Source organism: Armigeres subalbatus, chromosome 1, assembly GCF_024139115.2.
Source record: "Armigeres subalbatus isolate Guangzhou_Male chromosome 1, GZ_Asu_2, whole genome shotgun sequence".
NCBI classification, from domain to species: domain Eukaryota; kingdom Metazoa; phylum Arthropoda; class Insecta; order Diptera; family Culicidae; genus Armigeres; species Armigeres subalbatus.
In genome coordinates, this window is record NC_085139.1 from 102,934,425 (window position 1) to 102,953,728 (window position 19,304).

Here is a 19,304-nt window from a genome sequence, read left to right on the forward strand (position 1 = left end):
GGCCGTATGAAGAATTGGTGGAATCAGCTAGCCAAAATCATGACTGAAGAAGGTGTGCGTCGACTGACAAGCGGCATCAACAGACAACTGAGAGAACTTCTTTGGAATAACGATGCATGATTCGTTTCAGTCATTCATATGACATAAAATAATATAACTTTTGTTCCATTCTTAAAAAGTTTTTCGATCAAACTAAAACTTAAAAAATTACACGTATTTGAAAGTGTCTCATTTCTAAATGATCTGGTCTTTAATTAGTTTAGACTGAGCAAGCCAACGTTAAAACACCCATTCTACCAGCCATATTCTTCCACAATTATGAAGAATTTTCCGTGTGAATTTCAAAAAAAGATTCAACAGAAACTCAATAGGAGCTTTCCGCGAATATTCCGAATATTTTCTTGTAGAAAGTTGGAACAATTTATCGTGCAAATTCTGAAGAATTTCTCATGTAAATTCCGGCGTTTTTCCTGCTGAAATTCTAAACAATTTTCTTTGAAAATTCCAAAGAGCTTCTATTCCAAAAAAATATCGAAAATGAATTCCAAAGAATTTTCGAAACTTCAAAGTTTTTCCCTGGGAAAATCCGAAAATAATTTCAAAATGAATATTTTGGAAAAACCTTACTATCTTGAAAATATCCCAAAAAAAGCAAAAAAAAAAACAATCTTAATAATAATAATAATAAAATTGCCCCGCCGATTCAAGCCGCCGCCGCCGCCGCCGGCTAAAATGGCTTTCGATGTGATGCCAAAAACGCCGCCGCCGCCGATGAATATTGACAAACCGAAAATGCGACATTTGTAACAAACTTTGCTGTTTTAGATGTATGGGGCGCAGAGCCCGGAGATTTTAAATGCATGAAGCGAACACACAAGGTGCGGATAATGGTATACTAATGAAGAAGGGCCAAAAAGGGCAAAGGGCAAAAAAGAGCAAAATATTGATTGTTCGATTAAGAAAATACTAAAAGAGTGTCAGAAATAATAGGCGGGGTGAATAAATGGGCAAAAGTTTAAATTAAAAGGAAAATTGACTATGGGAAAGAGACGAATGGTAATGCAATTCTTTACTTATAAAAGTTAGAAACTTGGAACAATTTTCACACATATAAGTGATAGATGTTAATAGTTCAGCGGTATGTTGCGCTGTTTCACGTATAACCCATGCTGGGTTCGCAAAGAGACTTTCTAGCAGAAGTTTTCACAATTCCGCTGATTTAGTATTACCACAGACAAACAGACATAACACATTGAACATTCACTCATCAAATTCATCGTCGTCCACACACTAACGACATCTGTTTTCACTAAGTTAGGCAAATCATGAAGCAGATGGCGGTAGGAAGCAAACGTCAAACTCGAGCAAATCCTATGCCCACGTCACGAGTGATCGATTGGCCAACTAATGATTATTTAAATTGACCAGTAAATCAGTGAACGATGATAATTTCACGAGTGTTATGTCTGTTTATCTGTGGTATTACCACGGAGAATAATAACATGAATAATACATTTGTACTTATTGAATATTATGCTATAAGACAGCAATGTTCAAGTTGGGGTGTAAAGAAAGGGGCAGGTCTTAAATAATTCTCAATTTTTAAACGAAGAGAGTTAAGAATTCATGCATTAATAAATTTAAGTAGCGGTTTGAATGTGTGCTTGAGTTAGTTTTAGAGAAAAAAACACAGAATTATTCCACGAGAATTTTCAAGGGACCATAAAAAAAGGGGTAAGGTTTCGTAAGGCATAAAGGCCCAATATTAAGATGGAAATAGGTAATCTATGACAAGAAAATAGATTGTAATTATGAAAATAGAGATTGAAAGAAAATTGTTACAGCATTTATGGATTGTGCAAATAGCTTATCACGCCATTCGTGCAAGAGAATTCTCGGGAGCATCCATAACGAATGCGAAGTTTCGTAATGAATAGAAGCTTCAAATTGAGGATACTTTCGAAGTAGAAATTGAAAACACATAGTAGGACTAGATAAATGTGTGATAAGGAAAATGGTTACTTTATTTAAGGAACCTTGGACCTTTCGTTGGATCCAAAGTCCAGTCTGATGCAATTCATGAAATCATTATGAAATACAGAACTCGGGTTGACTATAAATACCGTGCGCTTTTCCAAGATCGGGGTCAGTCCTAAATATTCAGCAGCACCTTTTTTGGAATTCGGCGCTTTCTAGGTTTCCCCTTACCGGCCTACCGAACACTCCAATTGAATCAGGGTTGTCCCTTAGACACCTCGACACTCGTGACTAGTGCACGAATCGAGATCTAAGTTTAAATTAACTAACTCCTTGAAAACAACAAAAGTGAACAGTTAAAAGTTTCATCGCGAAAAAATCAAGTTCGGTGTTAGAATCTCTAGAGCATCGGAAAAAAGTGTTAGTATCTCTGGTAAAGACTTACCTTAAGTCATACGGGAAATAGTGAAAAAGTTTGAGTTTATGTGAAAACTCGTGATTGCAAACATTGCAAAGTAGACACCAAACAGTGCGGTCGCATTTTCGATTCGGTCCGCGTTTTTATTTAGTGTAATTAAATAATTAATCTTTAAGTGAAGCCTCAATTATACTTGGTGCATGATGAGTTGCAAAATTTGTAAAAGCAGTGTTAGTGACAATCGTTTTTTGTGGAAATGTGAAAGTTGTCCAAAGCGATTCCACGCTGCTTGTATTGGAGTTAAACGGGAGCATGAAGATTTGGTGCGCGAATACATGCTGCCCGCTTGCACAGATTGTCAATCCCGTGTCGGCATCGAACTTAATCTGAAAGAATTGATTTGCCAACAGTCACTTCACTCAGATCAGATTAAAGCTCAAACGGAGGCCAATCACAGGTCTACCCTGAAGATGCAGAACGACAGTGTATTCCACGAAGCAGTTGATCGTCTTGAGTCCCAGCTTGACGGTATTAAAAACGAGCTGAAGGCGAATAAAAATGCAACGGTCGCGGTCACCGCCCTCAAAAACCACGTATCAACACTTTTTGATGACACACTGGAGGTCGTTAAGCAAAACATTACCGATTCGCTCAAATCGATGATGGCCAATCTTCTGCTCGAAGTGACCAATTTAGGAATATGCACGCAGGAGATTGCGTCTAAATTTGCTGATCACTCACAAGTAGTGGAACAGATAAATCCAATCAACTCGGAAGTATTAGACGAGTTGAAAGCATTATCTGTGGCTTTCAGTGCTCTGGAGTCGAATTTGAAGCCTACGATACAAGACCCTGCACCAAACATAGCTGATGAACTGATTAACCTGGATATGGATATGTTTACTCCACAACCGAATCCTTCTAATGACACGAATTGGAGGTGGATAAATGGGCGCAGAACATTATGGAAGGTGTGGAGAGCCGACTGGAGTGAATATGACAAGTCAACAAAAACATATAAAGGGGCACGAAATCGTCGATCGAGGAGCAACAAAAACAACGATATCAATTACAACAGCGTTTACTTCAATTACAACGGAGCCGCCAACACCTCCAACAACAACAACAATAATAGGAACTACGCGCCCGATAGAGAACTACTCAACGCAGCGAAGCGACAATTTGCCGGGCCCCCGACATCAAATGGCAATAATAGATACACCAATTTCCAACGAGGAGAGACACTCAACCCCCTCATCAGACCGACGTGTGGCTCTTCCTCGCCCAACTGGTTCATAGGTCATTCAAACCATATAGCTTCGTCGAATGTAGGTAATGCAAATTTTCTTTATTAGAGACGCAAGATTCTGAAGAACGAGGCATTGACGCATTAGGTTCAACAGGATGAAAAGTGCCTGTAAAATTAATGAAATTTATAAACAGGTAGCATCTTGTGATTATAACTTCATTTTAGGAACTGAGACTAGTTGGGATTCTAGTGTGAATAATGAAGAAGTGTTTGGGAATCGCTACAATGTTTTTAGAGATGATCGCGATAAATCGCTATCTACTAAGAAATCTGGTGGAGGAGTATTGATCGCTGCTAGCACAGATTATGAGGCCGAAGAAATTGAATCAGTTTAATGTAAAGAATTTGATCATATTTGGATCAAGTCTACTATTGGGAACCAAGTACATATTTTTTTTTTTTAGTGTACTTTCCTCCTGAACATGCAAAAAAGGAGTCATATGAAAAAATTTTCACTATTGCTGAAGAAATCGTATCAAAATTTAATGCCGAAACAAACGTTCACATATATGGTGACTTTAATCAGCGAGCAGCTATTTTTATTGTTGACGACGAAAATGACCATTTTTGATATCAATTGTAGGAGATAATGAAACACTTCAAACTCTCTTTGACAAAAGTTCAAACATAGGATTGCATCAAGTGAATCATGTTAGAAATCATAACAATTGCTACCTAGACTTACTTTTTACTAATATGACTGATGATTTCTGCGTGACCAAATCATCTTCAACTCTATGGAAAAACGAAGTGTTTCATATTGCAATTGAATACTCCATTTTCAACCACGAGACATCTAGAACATTTGATGACAATTTATCCGAACCCTATCTCGATTTTAGAAATGCAAACTACGAGCTTATTAAAAATAACTTGAACTGTATCGATTGGCAAACCCTTATCGGCAACCTAAATCCTGACCAAGCTGTAAATGTATTCTATCAAACATTGAACGATGTATTAATGATGGCAGTACCTATTAAGCAAAACAAAAAAAAAAAATAAAAATATGATTCCAGCATGGTACAATAGGAATATAATCAATCTCAAAAATAGAAAACAAAAAGCGCATAGAGCGTATAAGAATAATAGGAGCGATTCAAATTTAGCATATTATTTGTCATTATGTGATGAGTTGAAATTAGGAATAAAAAAGGCACATGATGATTACACTAATAAGATTGAACGTAATTTTAAATCAGACCCAAAATCATTGTTCAACTATGTTCGAGATAAACAAAAATCCAGTAGTTTTCCAACAAAATGCAACTTGACAATAAGATTGGGAATAATTCATTTGAAGTCAGTAACTTATTTGCTGATTTTTCAAGACGTTTACACAATACATGATAACTGTGATCGTGATTACTCTTATTTCTCTTACCTTCCTGAGTTAGAAAATGATGTCGCAGTCGATAACATATCTCCAAACGAAATCCTACATGCCCTCAAATCTTTAGACTCTTCGAAGGGTGCTGGCCCTGACCACCTACCACCCATACTGTTTAAATCACTTCCAAATGAGTTTGTCAAACCTCTATTTTGGTTATTTAATTCATCTCTGAAACACAATACGCTTCCTTCTACTTGAAACAATCGTTTTGATACCAATTTTAAAAGTGGCAAAAATCTGACATTAAAATTACCGTGGCATCGCTATATTGTCTTGCATTCCTAAATTATTTGAATCCATTATTAACAATAAAATCTTCACACAAGTTCAAGGTTTAATTACCCGTAACCAGCACGGTTTTGTTAAAGGAAGGTCAACAACGACTAACTTGCTGCAATTTGTATCATTTTCGATAAACGCTTTAGATAGAGGAAATTATGATGAAGCTCTATACACTGATTTCAGTAAGGCGTTTGACAGAGTTGATATTTCTCTCTTACTTTTCAAATTATCCAAGCTAGGCCTCAATCCCAGGTTAATAAAATGGATTGAATCATATTTGACTGGCAGAACCCAGAGAGTAAGATTTGATGGATGTTTGTCAAAACAAGTTAAGGTTACCGTCAAACGGGGTGACTTGCAACAGCGGGGTGACTTGCAACACTTGGGTTTTCCACAAGTTTTTGTTTTCTTACAATAAAAATATACCCAAAAATCGACCTATGTCATCACGCATCCCTAGTTTACATTGTATTTGTTGTGCCTTGTTGGTATTTAGGTGAAAATATAACTCACTGTTGTTTTTTTGTATTATTTTGTGAAACTGTTTCGTTAATTGAAAGCCGAACGTCGAAAATCGTAAGTTCGTGTAGCAAATTGAAAATAATTTCACCAAAATCGATCCCCTCTCCAGTTACAGTACCTAATTAGGCATGTATTTCCGCAAAAACTATAAAATAATAAAATTGTTTTTTTTTAAACATCAATTTTTTTAAAATTTGTCCCCTTGCGGGGTGACTTGCAACAGCTGATACACGATAGTTTACTTTACAAAAACTGCTGATTCAGTTTTCGTACATTTTTTTTCTTTTAAACTAGCATTGATTTTATGTTACAGAATTCCTTTATCATGCCGCGAAACTACAAGAAACCTGCAGGAAGTCGCATGTATGCTAATTTTTCAAAGAAAACTTTGATGAAGGCAGCGGTAGAAGTTAAAAAACAAATTGTTTATCCGGGAAGCCGCTTGGCGGTACGATTTGTCCCTAACAACAATTTTACATGATCCTAATACAGAAAACAGTAAAACTAAGACTTACGGTGGTCAAACAGTGTTGAATCTCCAAGAAGATCCAACACTTGTGGATGTTTTACTGCTTGCTGCGGAAATGCCTTTTCAAAATAATGATCTTAACATAATCGTGGTAATTTGGATGGCGGGGAAAGAAAGGAAAACCGTTTTAAAAACAACTATCCAGGGAATGGTGATGGTGCACACCATTCTTAAACCGACATAAAGCACTTTCAAACCGATGACTTAAAAATATCAATCGATCCGTAAAAAATCGGAATGAGGGAAGGTGGGATCCCTCAAGTAAGGCCCCTGCATTGACAGTGGTGAAGAATGACCCAGGATGAAAAATCACTATGATTAAGATGTTTTAAAACATGTTATGATTGAATTCGATGAAGTGTTGCAAGTCACCCCGCAGTAGGGGTGGCTTGCAACACCCATCATTTTGATATGATTTTCATATTTTTATTATTGTTATATGTCTGATTATATGTCTAATCACTAATATTAGGACACATTAAAAGTATCATGTACTAGTAGAATGAATGAATCCTTTTAATTCAGAATTATTGAGAGAGAAACTTGAAAAGTGTTGCAAGTCACCCCGTTTGACGGTACATCTGGAGTACCACAAGGATCCCACCTTGGTCCATTGTTATTCATCTTATTCGTCAACGATGTGAATCATGTTTTGAATTACCTGAATGTTTCAATTTACGCAGATGACATGAAACTCTTTTTAGAAATACATAAGCAATCTGATCTACTAGTGTTTCAAAATGAAATCAACGATTTTTATAAATGGTGTAAGAAAAATCTGTTACAACTGAATATAAAAAATGCCATTCAATCTCGTTTACAAGAAAGATCAATACGGCACAAGAACAAATATACATAGGTCAGAAAACAGTTGAAAGATGCAAACTAATTAGAGATTTAGGTATCATTCTGGACTCCAAATTATCGTTTATAGATCACTATAATAATATTATCTATAAAGCAAGCAACATGCTTAGTTTTATCAAAAGATTCAGTTATAATTTCAATGATCCTTACACAATCAAAACTTTGTACGTTGCACATGTTAGGCCTCATTTAGAATACTGCAGTGTAGTTTGGGCTCCGTATCATGAAACACATGTAAACCGCATAGCATCAGTTCAGAAACAATTTTTACTTTTTGCGCTCCGAAAACTAGGGTGGACGTCTCTACCATTGCCTCCTTATGAATCACGGTGTTTATTAATTAACCTAGAAGAACTCAAAAAACGCAGGGAATTCTCAATGATAGCTTTCATGAACGATATTATCGCACAAAGAGTGGATAGTAGTGAAATTTTGGCAAATATTAATTTTTACGCCCCTATCCGTCCACTTAGAAATAGAAGTCTAGTACATTCAAAGTTAATTGCCTATATGCCGGGTATTAAGCCACCCGGAGTGGAAATTAATTACTATGTCTGAAACTTGATTATGCATATGTACAACATGTGATAGATTTAGTTCGGAAAAGGTATTGGAGGGTAACCGCCCCTTCGGTGGGGTTTGATCCCACGACCCCAGTTCGCATGACAGGTGCTTTCCCTACTAAGCTACGAAGGACCTCCGTCGTCCACCGCAGCTTAGCGGGTACTGATGAAACCAAATTCCCAGCACCAGGTACCAGCCGATCTCTCGCAATACATTTTCAGAACTAACTCTCTCAAATGTATTTTTGTACACAATGTCAACCAAGTAGGATGGGCGGTTACCCTCCAATACCTTTTCCGAACTAAATCTATCACATGTTGTACATATGCATAATCAAGTTTCAGACATAGTAATAGAAGTCTATTTTATATCAATAATCAAAGAACAAACTATGGCAGAAATGGCCCAATAAATAGAATGATGACATGTTATAATGCACATTGTGAAACAATTGATGTAACGATGAGTAAAACTAATCTAAAAAAGTGTTCTTCTCTAGACAAGTTAGGTAATGACTGAAGTACACATAGACTAGATAATAAGTATTTATTGTACAAAGTATAATTGGTCTACATTTGATTGACGGCAAATAAATAAATAAAATTCAGCTATCCGACACCCCAATTCCAAAACAACCTCTAGATATTATACATGTAGACATTTATATAGTTCAACCAAATCTGTTTCTAACTGTAGTGGATAAATTATCAAGATTCGGCACCATGCTTCCAATTAAATCCCGATGCATTGCAGATGTTAGAAAAGCGTTACTAAAATATTTCTCAATGTACGGTACACCGAAATTGATTGTGTCAGATAACGAACCTGCACTTAAATCAATTGAGGTGAGAGGACTGTTATTTGATCTTAATGTACAACAGTATTTCACACCTTCAAATTGCAGCCAAGTTAACGGAATCGTAGAGCGTTTCCACTCTACAATTAGCGAAATTTTTAGAACCAATAGCCATAAATATGAAGAATTATCCAACAAGGAAAAATTCTTCATCGCTTGCTCATTATACAACAACACTATTCATTCTTCTACGAAACTCAAGCCCCGCGAAGTATTTTACGGAATAAAAGACGGAGTTGAAAGACCTCTGAACATTGACGCTATTGTAGAATACAGAGATAAAATTTACGATGAAACTGTTTTGGCAATTACGAAAACTCAGAAAAACCAACTTAGCTACCACAATGCAGATAAAGAACCACCCCCGATTTTAGAACCCGGCTCAAGAGTCCTTGAAAAGTTACCAGGCGTAAAATCAAAAACAAGGAGACAATACAAATCAGCAATAGTTGCAACTGATCGGAAACAAACATACGTAGATTCGAAACGACGGAAATTACACAAATCTAAATTACGCCGCATTAGAAAGTGAGCAACCGGTCTCTCTTCTGATAATTTCACATAGAGTAAATAAAAAAGAAACTTCAAAGCAAATACTAATTCTTTTCCATTTTTAGGCAAGGACTATGCTTTGGATACTCTTAAAAGGAACACAAGGAATGACTCGTTGGAACCACAACGTCATAACAATCATCATCCTCACCATCATCCTGAACGGAAACCCCATATCCTCTCAAATCATCCGAATCACTAACCTGGCCCTCAATCCCGGACTTCTTACCCTTCAGGACGGTTATAGTTTTCTGAAAAAGGGTGATCATCAACTTTTCCATGTTATTGACCTAAAACGGTACGAACCCATCTTCAGAAACCTAGAAACCAATATAGCTGGTGTGAACTCTCTTGAAATAACTGATGATAACTGATCTTCTAAACTCAAAGTTAAGCAATACTCTGGAACTGTTCAATGAACTCCAACCTAAGTCCCGTAACAAACGAGGATTGTTCAACTTTGTAGGATCAGGAATCAAAGTTATTACTGGAAATTTGGACGACAATGATCTCATAAAGATCTCAAAAAATATCGATGAATTATTTTCTAAATCAAGCAATTTAATTACAGAGAATAATGAGCAAAGACGTATAAACTCTCAATTTCAAGATAGAATCAATAGGATTATTAGGAAGTTAGAAATTCAACAAAATCAAATTACTAAAAATTTAATTGCAGTTAGAAATAAAAAATTAGCAACAGATTTCACTATAATTAAAGAAGTGTTCAAAATCAACGTAAATCTAGACTTTTTTAAATCACATCTTGAAGATATTTTCGAAGCCATAAAACTTTCTAAACTTCAGATTCTCTCGAAAAACATATTGTCATCACTAGAATTGGAATTCGCTTCAAAAAGGTTAGAAGAAAAAGGTTTAATTATAAATAGCTCAGAAGAAATTTACGACTTTCTGGAAATATCTGCTTATCATAATCAAACAAAGATTGTTTTTGCTATTTCAATGCCGTTGCTAGAGAACCAATTGTATGAAAACTTCATTATCGAACCATTACCAGTAGGGAACAAAATTATTTAAATCAGTCACAGCCAAACCATGAGAAGCAACACGTCCACCTACATCGTAGCAAAACGCTGTAAACAAGTGCAAAAACGGAAGTTATGCAACCAAGATGATTTGATCGATATTACCCAGGACGAATGCATCCCCAACCTACTACAAGGACAATCGGCGAATTGTTCGTTCACCGAATACACCATTCCTTCAGAAACTAAACTTGTAACAGGAAATTTGGTTGTGTTAAAACAAGTCAAATCGATGGAAGTAAACTCTTCTTGTGGTATATCTAGCCGAAATTTAACAGGATCATACCTCGTAGAATTTCATAATTGCTCAGTTTATCTAAATGGATCTAAATTCGAGAATATCGAAATGGTTGAAGCAGAATCTCCTATTATACTACCCCTTGACGGCCTTTCCATAACAGAAAGTAGCTTCGAGCCAGTTCTACGTCTCGAAGAAGTCAACATTAAAAACAGGAAACTTTTGGAGGATTTTACCGCAACTCACCAGTTGAAGACATACTCATCATTCACAATGTCTATCATAAGCCTCATATTCGCAATTAGCATCATAGCTTTCACAGCCTGGCGAAAGTTTTCCCGTAAACTTCGTTCATACATCCAAGGATCAAGGAAACCGGCCAAGTCAAATCATTCGACGAATCGAGACGACTCTCTTCAAAAGGAGGGAGTAGCTATTGACCACAATCTAGATTCAACCATAGATCTAAAGCCATCGAACATCTAAGTGAAGACGATTACCATAAGCCATAATTATCCTTCATCATCAGCAGATTGCATCCCAACTTCCAGAAGCCCGGCACTTAGCAACAAGTTACACAGCCGAATCTGCTGATAGCGCAACATGTGGCAACGACGACGAAGACGACGCAGCACCGATGGAATTCAGGCCAACTGACACTTGCTAGGAGCTAGGTCAGCATTTTGTATGCTGTAGGGACTTTGATTCATTTCAATTTAGCAACAATAAATCATTCCGTTCCGATCGTTCGAGGTAGTTAGTTCTTTCGTTGAAATTCCCTTGTCTTTTTTTTAAACCCTTTTTGAAAGGTAAAAGTAATAATTTCTTTTTAACACCCTCATTGATAAGAAGACATATGTGAAAAATATATAAATAACAGTAATAGAAATTTTACAAAAACATGAAACTAAATTAGAGCTTAGCAAATTTAATTTTTTCGTAAAAACCAGTAGAATTTTAGTAGATGAAATTAATAGAATTATTGACCTAAAATTACATACTGCAAAGAAAGGTCCAACTTTAAAAAGTATAGCTCAATCGGTAATATTTTGTAATCGATTGACAAAATTATAAGAAATAAAGATGGCTAGCGTAATCGAAATTATTAAAGTAATTGCAGCACTAGTACCAATTTATGATGGAAATGGTGAAAAATTAGCAAGTGTAGTTGCAGCGTTAAACGCTTGTAAATCACTAGTAAATGAGGCAAATAGAGCAAACCGACCTTGCCGACCTTGCGAAGATGCACAAATTGTTTTCGGCCATGCACTCCAGTTGTCTCATTCTCACCCATATGTAAAATAGTATAAGCCAAATATTGTCATAGCTATAAAACCCAGAGCAATCGAAATACAAGCAGGATTGATTATCGAACCGTCAATGCTTTTACTTGCGGTCCTTACTGGCGATAGCTCCCGGGCTCGCCATAGTTTGGATACCCCATTGAAAAGAAAAGACCTTCTCCGATAAATCCAAATATAAACAAATTGTAGATAGCATACACAACATTCTTCATTAGAGTAGGCAACATTGTTGGACACGAGAGAAAAATTGTGAACCAATAGCAAAATCCTCCACATTCCACATTTAACGTACATATTCACATATAAGTTTTCAGAACATTGTAAAATAGCAAGAACTTATAGATAGCGTTTTGACAAATAAAGGGAGGAGAGTAGTATTTTGGACTTGAAGTTACCAAGTCAAAAAAGAATTGTTCGTGTGTTTTATTTCAAACAGTGATGACTATTTCCATTAACTAACGTTCAGTGCACAACCTCATTGGGCAACACTTTAGAGTTTTTGATACATTTTAATAGTAATTAAAGTGGTTGTTAGTAGCGCAGCATATTTAATAACAGTGTAAAGCCATAAAAGGCAACCTGTGTGCTATGTACTGGATGAAATCGTTGAACGGCTGCGGTGACAAATGAAATAAACTGTAATTAAATCTTTTCAAAGATCTACCGAAAACCTCGACGACCCCCAACGATTCGGAAAGAATTCAACGAAAATCTAAATTCATACTTTAGTAGGGTTAACGAGCTGCTTTCGGCATTCCTTAATTTATCCTTCCTAGTCTATTAATTCTGTCAATATATGTTTCACATTAGTTCTCGATACAGCCCCACAAATTTGTAAACAGTAATCGACCTCTTAGAAACTAGTGGAATAAACGATGCACGACCGAATGTTGAGCAAGTCGGTTACTAATCCGGAAGTCCGATACGCCTTATGGCGACCGTTACATTTAAATTTTGACTATAAGTAATCTGCAGTTTAAGTGAAAAGTGAAGCGACCATTCGAACATTATGGAAAACTAAGAATCCAAATCTACAGTTCATCATAATGGGGATCAAATCAAGATCATAAACACGTAAAACGATCACTCTGAATCGTTAAAAGAAATTAAATTTTTGCCTCAGTGTACCATGGCTGGATAAGTGCTATTACTAGCCCCTACCATAATACGTGAGCTACAACTATTTGAGTACATCAGCATTGAAGAAAGCTCAACAGTTGACTACCGTTTCAGTGCAATAAACTAATGAATCGAACACCAGCAGTGCACGATGAATAAACATTAAACAGCCAGAAAAAAGTATAAAAGTGCAAAATCAAGTGACTAAACAGACAGCGAGAACAACGAGCAACGCAGCACCAACACACCACGAGTTGCAAGGGTAGAGTTCGAATTTTCAAGAGGCCGACTCAGAAGTAATACGATGGTTCACCAGCTGGCTTGGATGCTTTTATTGATTCAGTAAACCTTTTAACTGAATTGATAGACGCAACACATATGTACTAGCAAAGCCATAAAATTCATAAAACGAGGTTTACATGCAGAGCTCGTTCAGCTCTTCTAGAAAACATTAATACCTTGGCTCAAATAGTGACTTCAGTCAAGCAAAATTGTCAAAGTTGAAGGCACTAAAAACAAATGTGTCTGAGTACTTAAAGAAAGTTGAATGCTTAACTTTAAAATTAACATCATTGTAAGCAAGTGTACCTTTAACCGTCCTACTAAAATGGCAACTAAAACAGGAGTTAAGACGCTGATCAAAAATTCCACAGATACAGGCACCAGGATTGTAATGAAGGCATCTGAATTCAGACTACAATTCGAAAAGTCAATGAATCGAATACATACATCCTCCCATCATCCAGAGGCGTCGCGTCCGCATGTGCAACCTGTGCACTGCACATGTGCAATTTATCCCCAACATTTAGACTTTAGATAGATTTCTTGTCTTTCTGATCCAAGCATGCAAATTTGACTATTAGATACATGAACGGAAAATATGCATGTTTTTTTTTATAGGCGGCAAATGATGTAAGGTAAGGCAATCAAATGCTGCGATGGGGACGCGTTATATTTTTCTCTGCGATACCAAACCGACCCACCGACACCACATGTTATATCAACACGGAACTTTCAGTCGAGAACGTTTTGTCATGCATCGTACACGCATTATTTTGTATGTGTGGATCATCTGCTCTAACCGCAATCGGCGATGTATAGGTAGTCAAAGCGTATCTCGCAGGCAGTGCACGGTTAGGTGCCTATCGAGAACCGCTTCAAACTGCGCATGCGCGATTCGGTGAAGAGAGCGCGACCAGAACAAAATCAAAATAGAAGAGTAAAGCGCGAGCATTTCTGTTTCCTCAAAGCGTTCCATGACGAAAGTTTCGCTTTGTATAAGCAACGCGAAGCAAAAGCGCTTTTGATCAGGGATGCCAGATTTGAAGACATGTCTTCAATTTGAAGACATTTGAATCTCTGTGAAGACATTTATTTCATGAAGACATTTTGAAGACTTTTTAAAATATTTGAAGACTTACTTTCGTATTTAAAAATACTTGAAAACAATCAATAAGTCAGCGAATAGAAAATATAATTTGATTACTAACTTATAAACTTTGCGACTTCTAAATGCAGATAATATAAATATTACAAAAGTTATACATAATAGACCCATGCCTCGGGCTTAGTCGGTTGAGGTTGATAACTACAACGCATTTTAGACTTTGTTAAGAAAATTATTTTGAGCTTTTTAGTGGAATGTCTTCACTTGTCATGAGACGAGTTGGTTCAATCCCATTTAATTCCACCACTTGATTGTACCTTGACAGATACGTATTTCGACCTTACTTTACCTATTATACCTTACCTTACAAACTCGTCTTATGACAAGTGCATTAGACGTCAAACGTACTTTTTTTAGTTATGTGCTGGTTAAAAAATTCCCGATGGCAGCATTTGTTTAAATTTACCTTGGTTACAGTGGCGTTTTCGACGTGTCTGTTAAAAAGGTATTTCGATCATTGTATCAGAACGCAATGACCTAGAGATGGGCAAAACGGATCACTTTGATGAACGGCTCAGATCTGGGTCATTCATTCTAATGATCCGGATCTTTCAACTTCTAATTGGGTCCTAAAGCCCTACCTCGTTTATGGTTGCAAATGATAGTGCATCGGTCAAGAATACTTGTACCGTTGTTATAAAAATTCTGGTAAAATTCTAAATCATTAAAATTAAAATTTTGTGTTTAATTCATTTTAAGGCAAATTTTGGGCTGTGCAACATTTCAGAACGAATGAACCATCAGCCCAAAACGTCAGTCCCATATATTAACTGTCAAAGGTTGAGTCAAGTGCCCTGCGGTGTTTTGCTAGTGCGTTTGAATCCGTACGTCAAACAAGACCGAAAATGTCGAGGAAGCATTTTCATCTATTTTTCAATTTCAAATTAAACAATGTTCTTTTCGATTTTTGAGTCTAAAGAAAAACTGACACGTTTAGAATGATTACCTTCATCGTTCCCTGAAAGAAAATCGAATATCGATTCTTCATTTTAGGACCCAATTAGAACAAAAAGGAAAGATAATGCAAAAAAAAAGTGAAACACTTTTGAATCGTACTGATAATAACTTTACTCTTTCTTGTTTACAAACGTATGGATTACAAAGAATGAACTTTTTATTTTATTATTTCCTAACAAACGGTCAAATAATTTGCTGATCTGGTGAACCGGATCTTTTAAAAAATAATCCACGAATCATTCACTCACTTTAGAGATCCGGATCATTTGACCGGTTCCGACTGAGACCGATCTCATTTATTTCAAACGGCAAAAAAGATAGAATTTTATTATGACTTTTTGGACTAGATCCAATTTTTGTAAATTTCTTTATAATTCATCTGATCTCTTCGGTATTTCCAGAATACCCGTCGAGAATAAGAATAAATTTTGAAGAACTCGATGAATGTTCTCTGGATTTTCAAAATAATTTTCAGTAAAAATTCGTTTTATAAAATTGATTCGTGTAAAATAAAAAAATTAATCATGAAAATTGAAAATGAAAAAATTAAAATAATTCTGAGGAATTTCTCGTGAAATTCAAGAGAATTAAAATTAAAAATTCTTTTCAAATTATCTTTCAATTTCAAATCAAAAATAAATAATAATTTCAGTATTCAGAAAAATAATCAGAGGAATTTCATAAATAAATCCGCCAGAGTTTTTATCAAAGACTCAGTAGAAAGTTCAGGGTAAACTCGTTACACTTTCTTGTTGAATTCTAACTTGAATTCCTTCGGTATTTTTTCAAAAAATATCTTTGGGCACTCTGCCAGTATTTTAACTGGGAATCCCTCTAAGAATTTCTCCAGTAAATCCATCTCTGAAATTCTTTCTGAAATTCCACATGAAGCTCCTCCAGGAATTCGTCCAGCAATTCCTTCAGAGATTTTTCAGAAAATTTCTCCACTATTTCTTTTGAAAGTACCTCTAGGAGCTCCTCCATAAGTTCGTCCAGAATTTTTCCGTAGGATCCTCCAAGAATTCCGTCGGAAAGTTCTCCAGTCGTTCCTTCAGAAATTCCTTATAGTTTGTTTTTCATGACTTTCTGCAGCATTCCTTCCAGGAATTCCTCTCGAAGCTCCTGCAGGCATTCGTACGAAAATTCCTCCAAGAATCCCTTCGGAAGTTTCTCCAGGAATTCCTCTTGATGGTGCTCCAATAATGTTGCCGAAAGATTCTCCAATAATACCTCTGGAATTATTCTCTGCAATTTCTCTGTTATTTCCTCCTGGAATTCTTTCGGAAATTTCTGCAGCAATACCTCAGGAAGTTCTTCCAAAAAGTTATCCAGAAGTTCCTCCTGAAGTTTCTTCAGGAACTCCACTGCAAACCCTTTCAGTTATTGCTCAGGAAAATCATCCAGGAATTCTTCAGGAAAATCCTTCAGTAATTCCTCCCGAAAATCCCTCCGAAATTTCTCCTGTAATTCCTCCGGAAGTTCCATTAGCATTTCATCCGGAAGTTCATTCAGAAATTTATCTGGAAGTTCCTTCAAAAAATCTTTTGGATGTTCCAACAGCAATTCCTCCGGGAATCCCTTCAGGAGTTCCTTTATAAATCTCCGATAAATCCATCAGGGATTTCTTCCGGAAATTTCTTCAGGAAATCTTGTAGAAGTTAAAGAAGTCTTTAAAAATAAATTCAGAAGAATTCCACAAGGAAATTTAGTTAGAAAAATCCGTTGGAATTATATTTAAAGACTCATTAGAAAATCCAAGGGAAAGTCATTGCCCTTACTCATGAAGATTTAAAAGAGTATTCTTTTGAACTCTAACAATTTGAGTGTTAACAAGTTACAAACCTATTGGATTTTGAAATTTTTTACAAATAATCGTAATTTTGATATTGAAGACATTTGAAGACATTTTTACTCGACTGTGAAGACATTCGAAAATATCCACTGGCATCCCTGCTTTTGATATTTGATTAAATGGGATGGCCCGTTTACACGTCTACTAATCATGACGACAATGTACTGTCCGATAATACTAACGCGACATTAGCTCAATTTAAACAGGAATTGTCATCTGCTAATAAGCGCAATAAAGCCTGTTTTCAAATACGCCTATTATATTCGACCTTGAAGTATCTGACAATATTAACATATTGTAAACAGACATTTCATCTTCTGATGAAAATCTATATTGTCGCAGAATTAGCGAATATGAAACGGGTTCAACATTTTTAAAGGTTTTTTTTTTTTAGAAATCCAATATATTTACACACTAAACAAGGACTTCGCTGTTCGGTAATTATTTTTACAGTTTTAGTTCGGTAAATCATGATTTTACTGAGATAATTGTAAAACTACTGTCAAAATTGATATTTTAACCGATGACTCAGTAAATGGAAAAAAATATTACTGTACACCGTGAAGAAATTACTGAATTTTTCGGCAATTCATTAGTTTATAGGCTGTTCGGTAATAAACTACTGGTACTGACAGTAAAACATATAACTTTACCGAACATTTCATCAAATATACTTGAAAAATTACCGGAGACAACTGTTAACAAACAATTGAAACTAAATAGAAAAGAAACAGACGCCACTTGCATTACTCTTCAATTCGCGATTTTGCTTCAGGGAGATTTTGTGAGTTCACAATTTTTAGTTTTTTTTTATCATTTGCATGTGATGTGATAAGCATAGTGGTCTCATATCGTTTTAAACGATGCAATTCTGTTTGTGCCGGCGTTCACAAGTTATTTTGTGAAAACAAATTATTTTGTTGTTTGACTTCATGGTTCGGCTAGAATCCATTCTAGTTGTGAAGTCCACTGATGAATATAGTTTTGTTGACCGCCAGTATAACAAGAAAAGCATCGCACAAAAATTGCATATGGGATCAGTATGCTTGAGACTGTAACTGCGATGGAGGAAAAAACTTTCATTGAAAACTAATTGGAAATGAGGCAGTTAAATATAACAAAAATATCGAAAAAAATACATAATTCCAATTGATGTTTGGAGGGCAAAAAGTAACTCATAATTTCTTAAATATTACAATGTATTTTTTGTCTTCCTTTTTACATTCTATTCTCTTTTCCAAAAAAAATCTTTAATCTATTTACTGATCCATCCGTAAAATGAATAAAATTTTACCGAAAGAAATGTTAATGTTTTACCGACGTCCTGTAATTTTATTGACATATCCGTTAGTAAAATTACTGATAACATCGTCAATTTTTTACCGAACAAACTGCAATTTTTGACAGTTCAGATTAATTTTTATTTACTGAGCGTTCGGTAATCAAAAAAATTACCGGGCTCATAACCGAACGTTCAGCTGTTTGAAAACCCGGTAAAATTTTACCGACTCCAGTGATCTGAGTTTACTGTGTAGTTAGGGTGGGGGTAAGTCAAATGTCAATGGTTCACATAAATTTATGAAATTTTTTATGACCAAGTTTCCATGCTTATGGACGGAAAACTTCTCGACATCTGTCCAGTCCAGAATATTGATCAAAGATATAAATTGCAAATTGAATAATTATCAATTGAGAAGAGTAAGGGCTATGAACTTCATTGTTCTCTTTATTGTACAGACTTTATTTTTCTGATATGACATGCTAATTACAAATTATTATTAGAGCCTTTTTATGATTGCTATATTCTAATTTCCTTTTCTGTATTTTAAACTTTGTCTCATTTTACGAATAACTCAAATTAGAATCGAAAGTGCCAGCTCAATAATTTCCGAATAGATATATCGATTATTTGTCACATTGGAAACGATTCTGATGATAGTAATTTTTATCTTTACTTAAATCACTTGGAAGCTTAATTAAGTTTGAGTTAATTCAGAAAATAAGAAGTAGCTAAGAGCCAGTTAGATGCAACAAAATAAGCAAACATATTGAGAAACGCGCAGGAAAATTAA

General features: G+C 35.7%; 1 protein-coding gene across 2 annotated transcripts in view; it reads right to left on the reverse strand.

Moving 5' to 3' along the window:
• LOC134202899 (zinc finger and BTB domain-containing protein 18-like) overlaps positions 1-19,304 on the reverse strand; it is a 58,381-nt gene that overhangs the window by 29,178 nt on the left and 9,899 nt on the right. Inside the window, exon 3 of one of the 2 annotated variants that reach the window (XM_062677922.1) lies at positions 4,539-4,680. The exons of the other annotated variant lie outside the window; for it this stretch is intronic. Coding sequence (XP_062533906.1) covers positions 4,646-4,680 — 35 coding nt within the window. The 3' untranslated portion in view covers positions 4,539-4,645. Of the gene's footprint in view, positions 1-4,538; positions 4,681-19,304 lie in introns of those variants that run through there. 2 annotated transcript variants of the gene reach the window in all.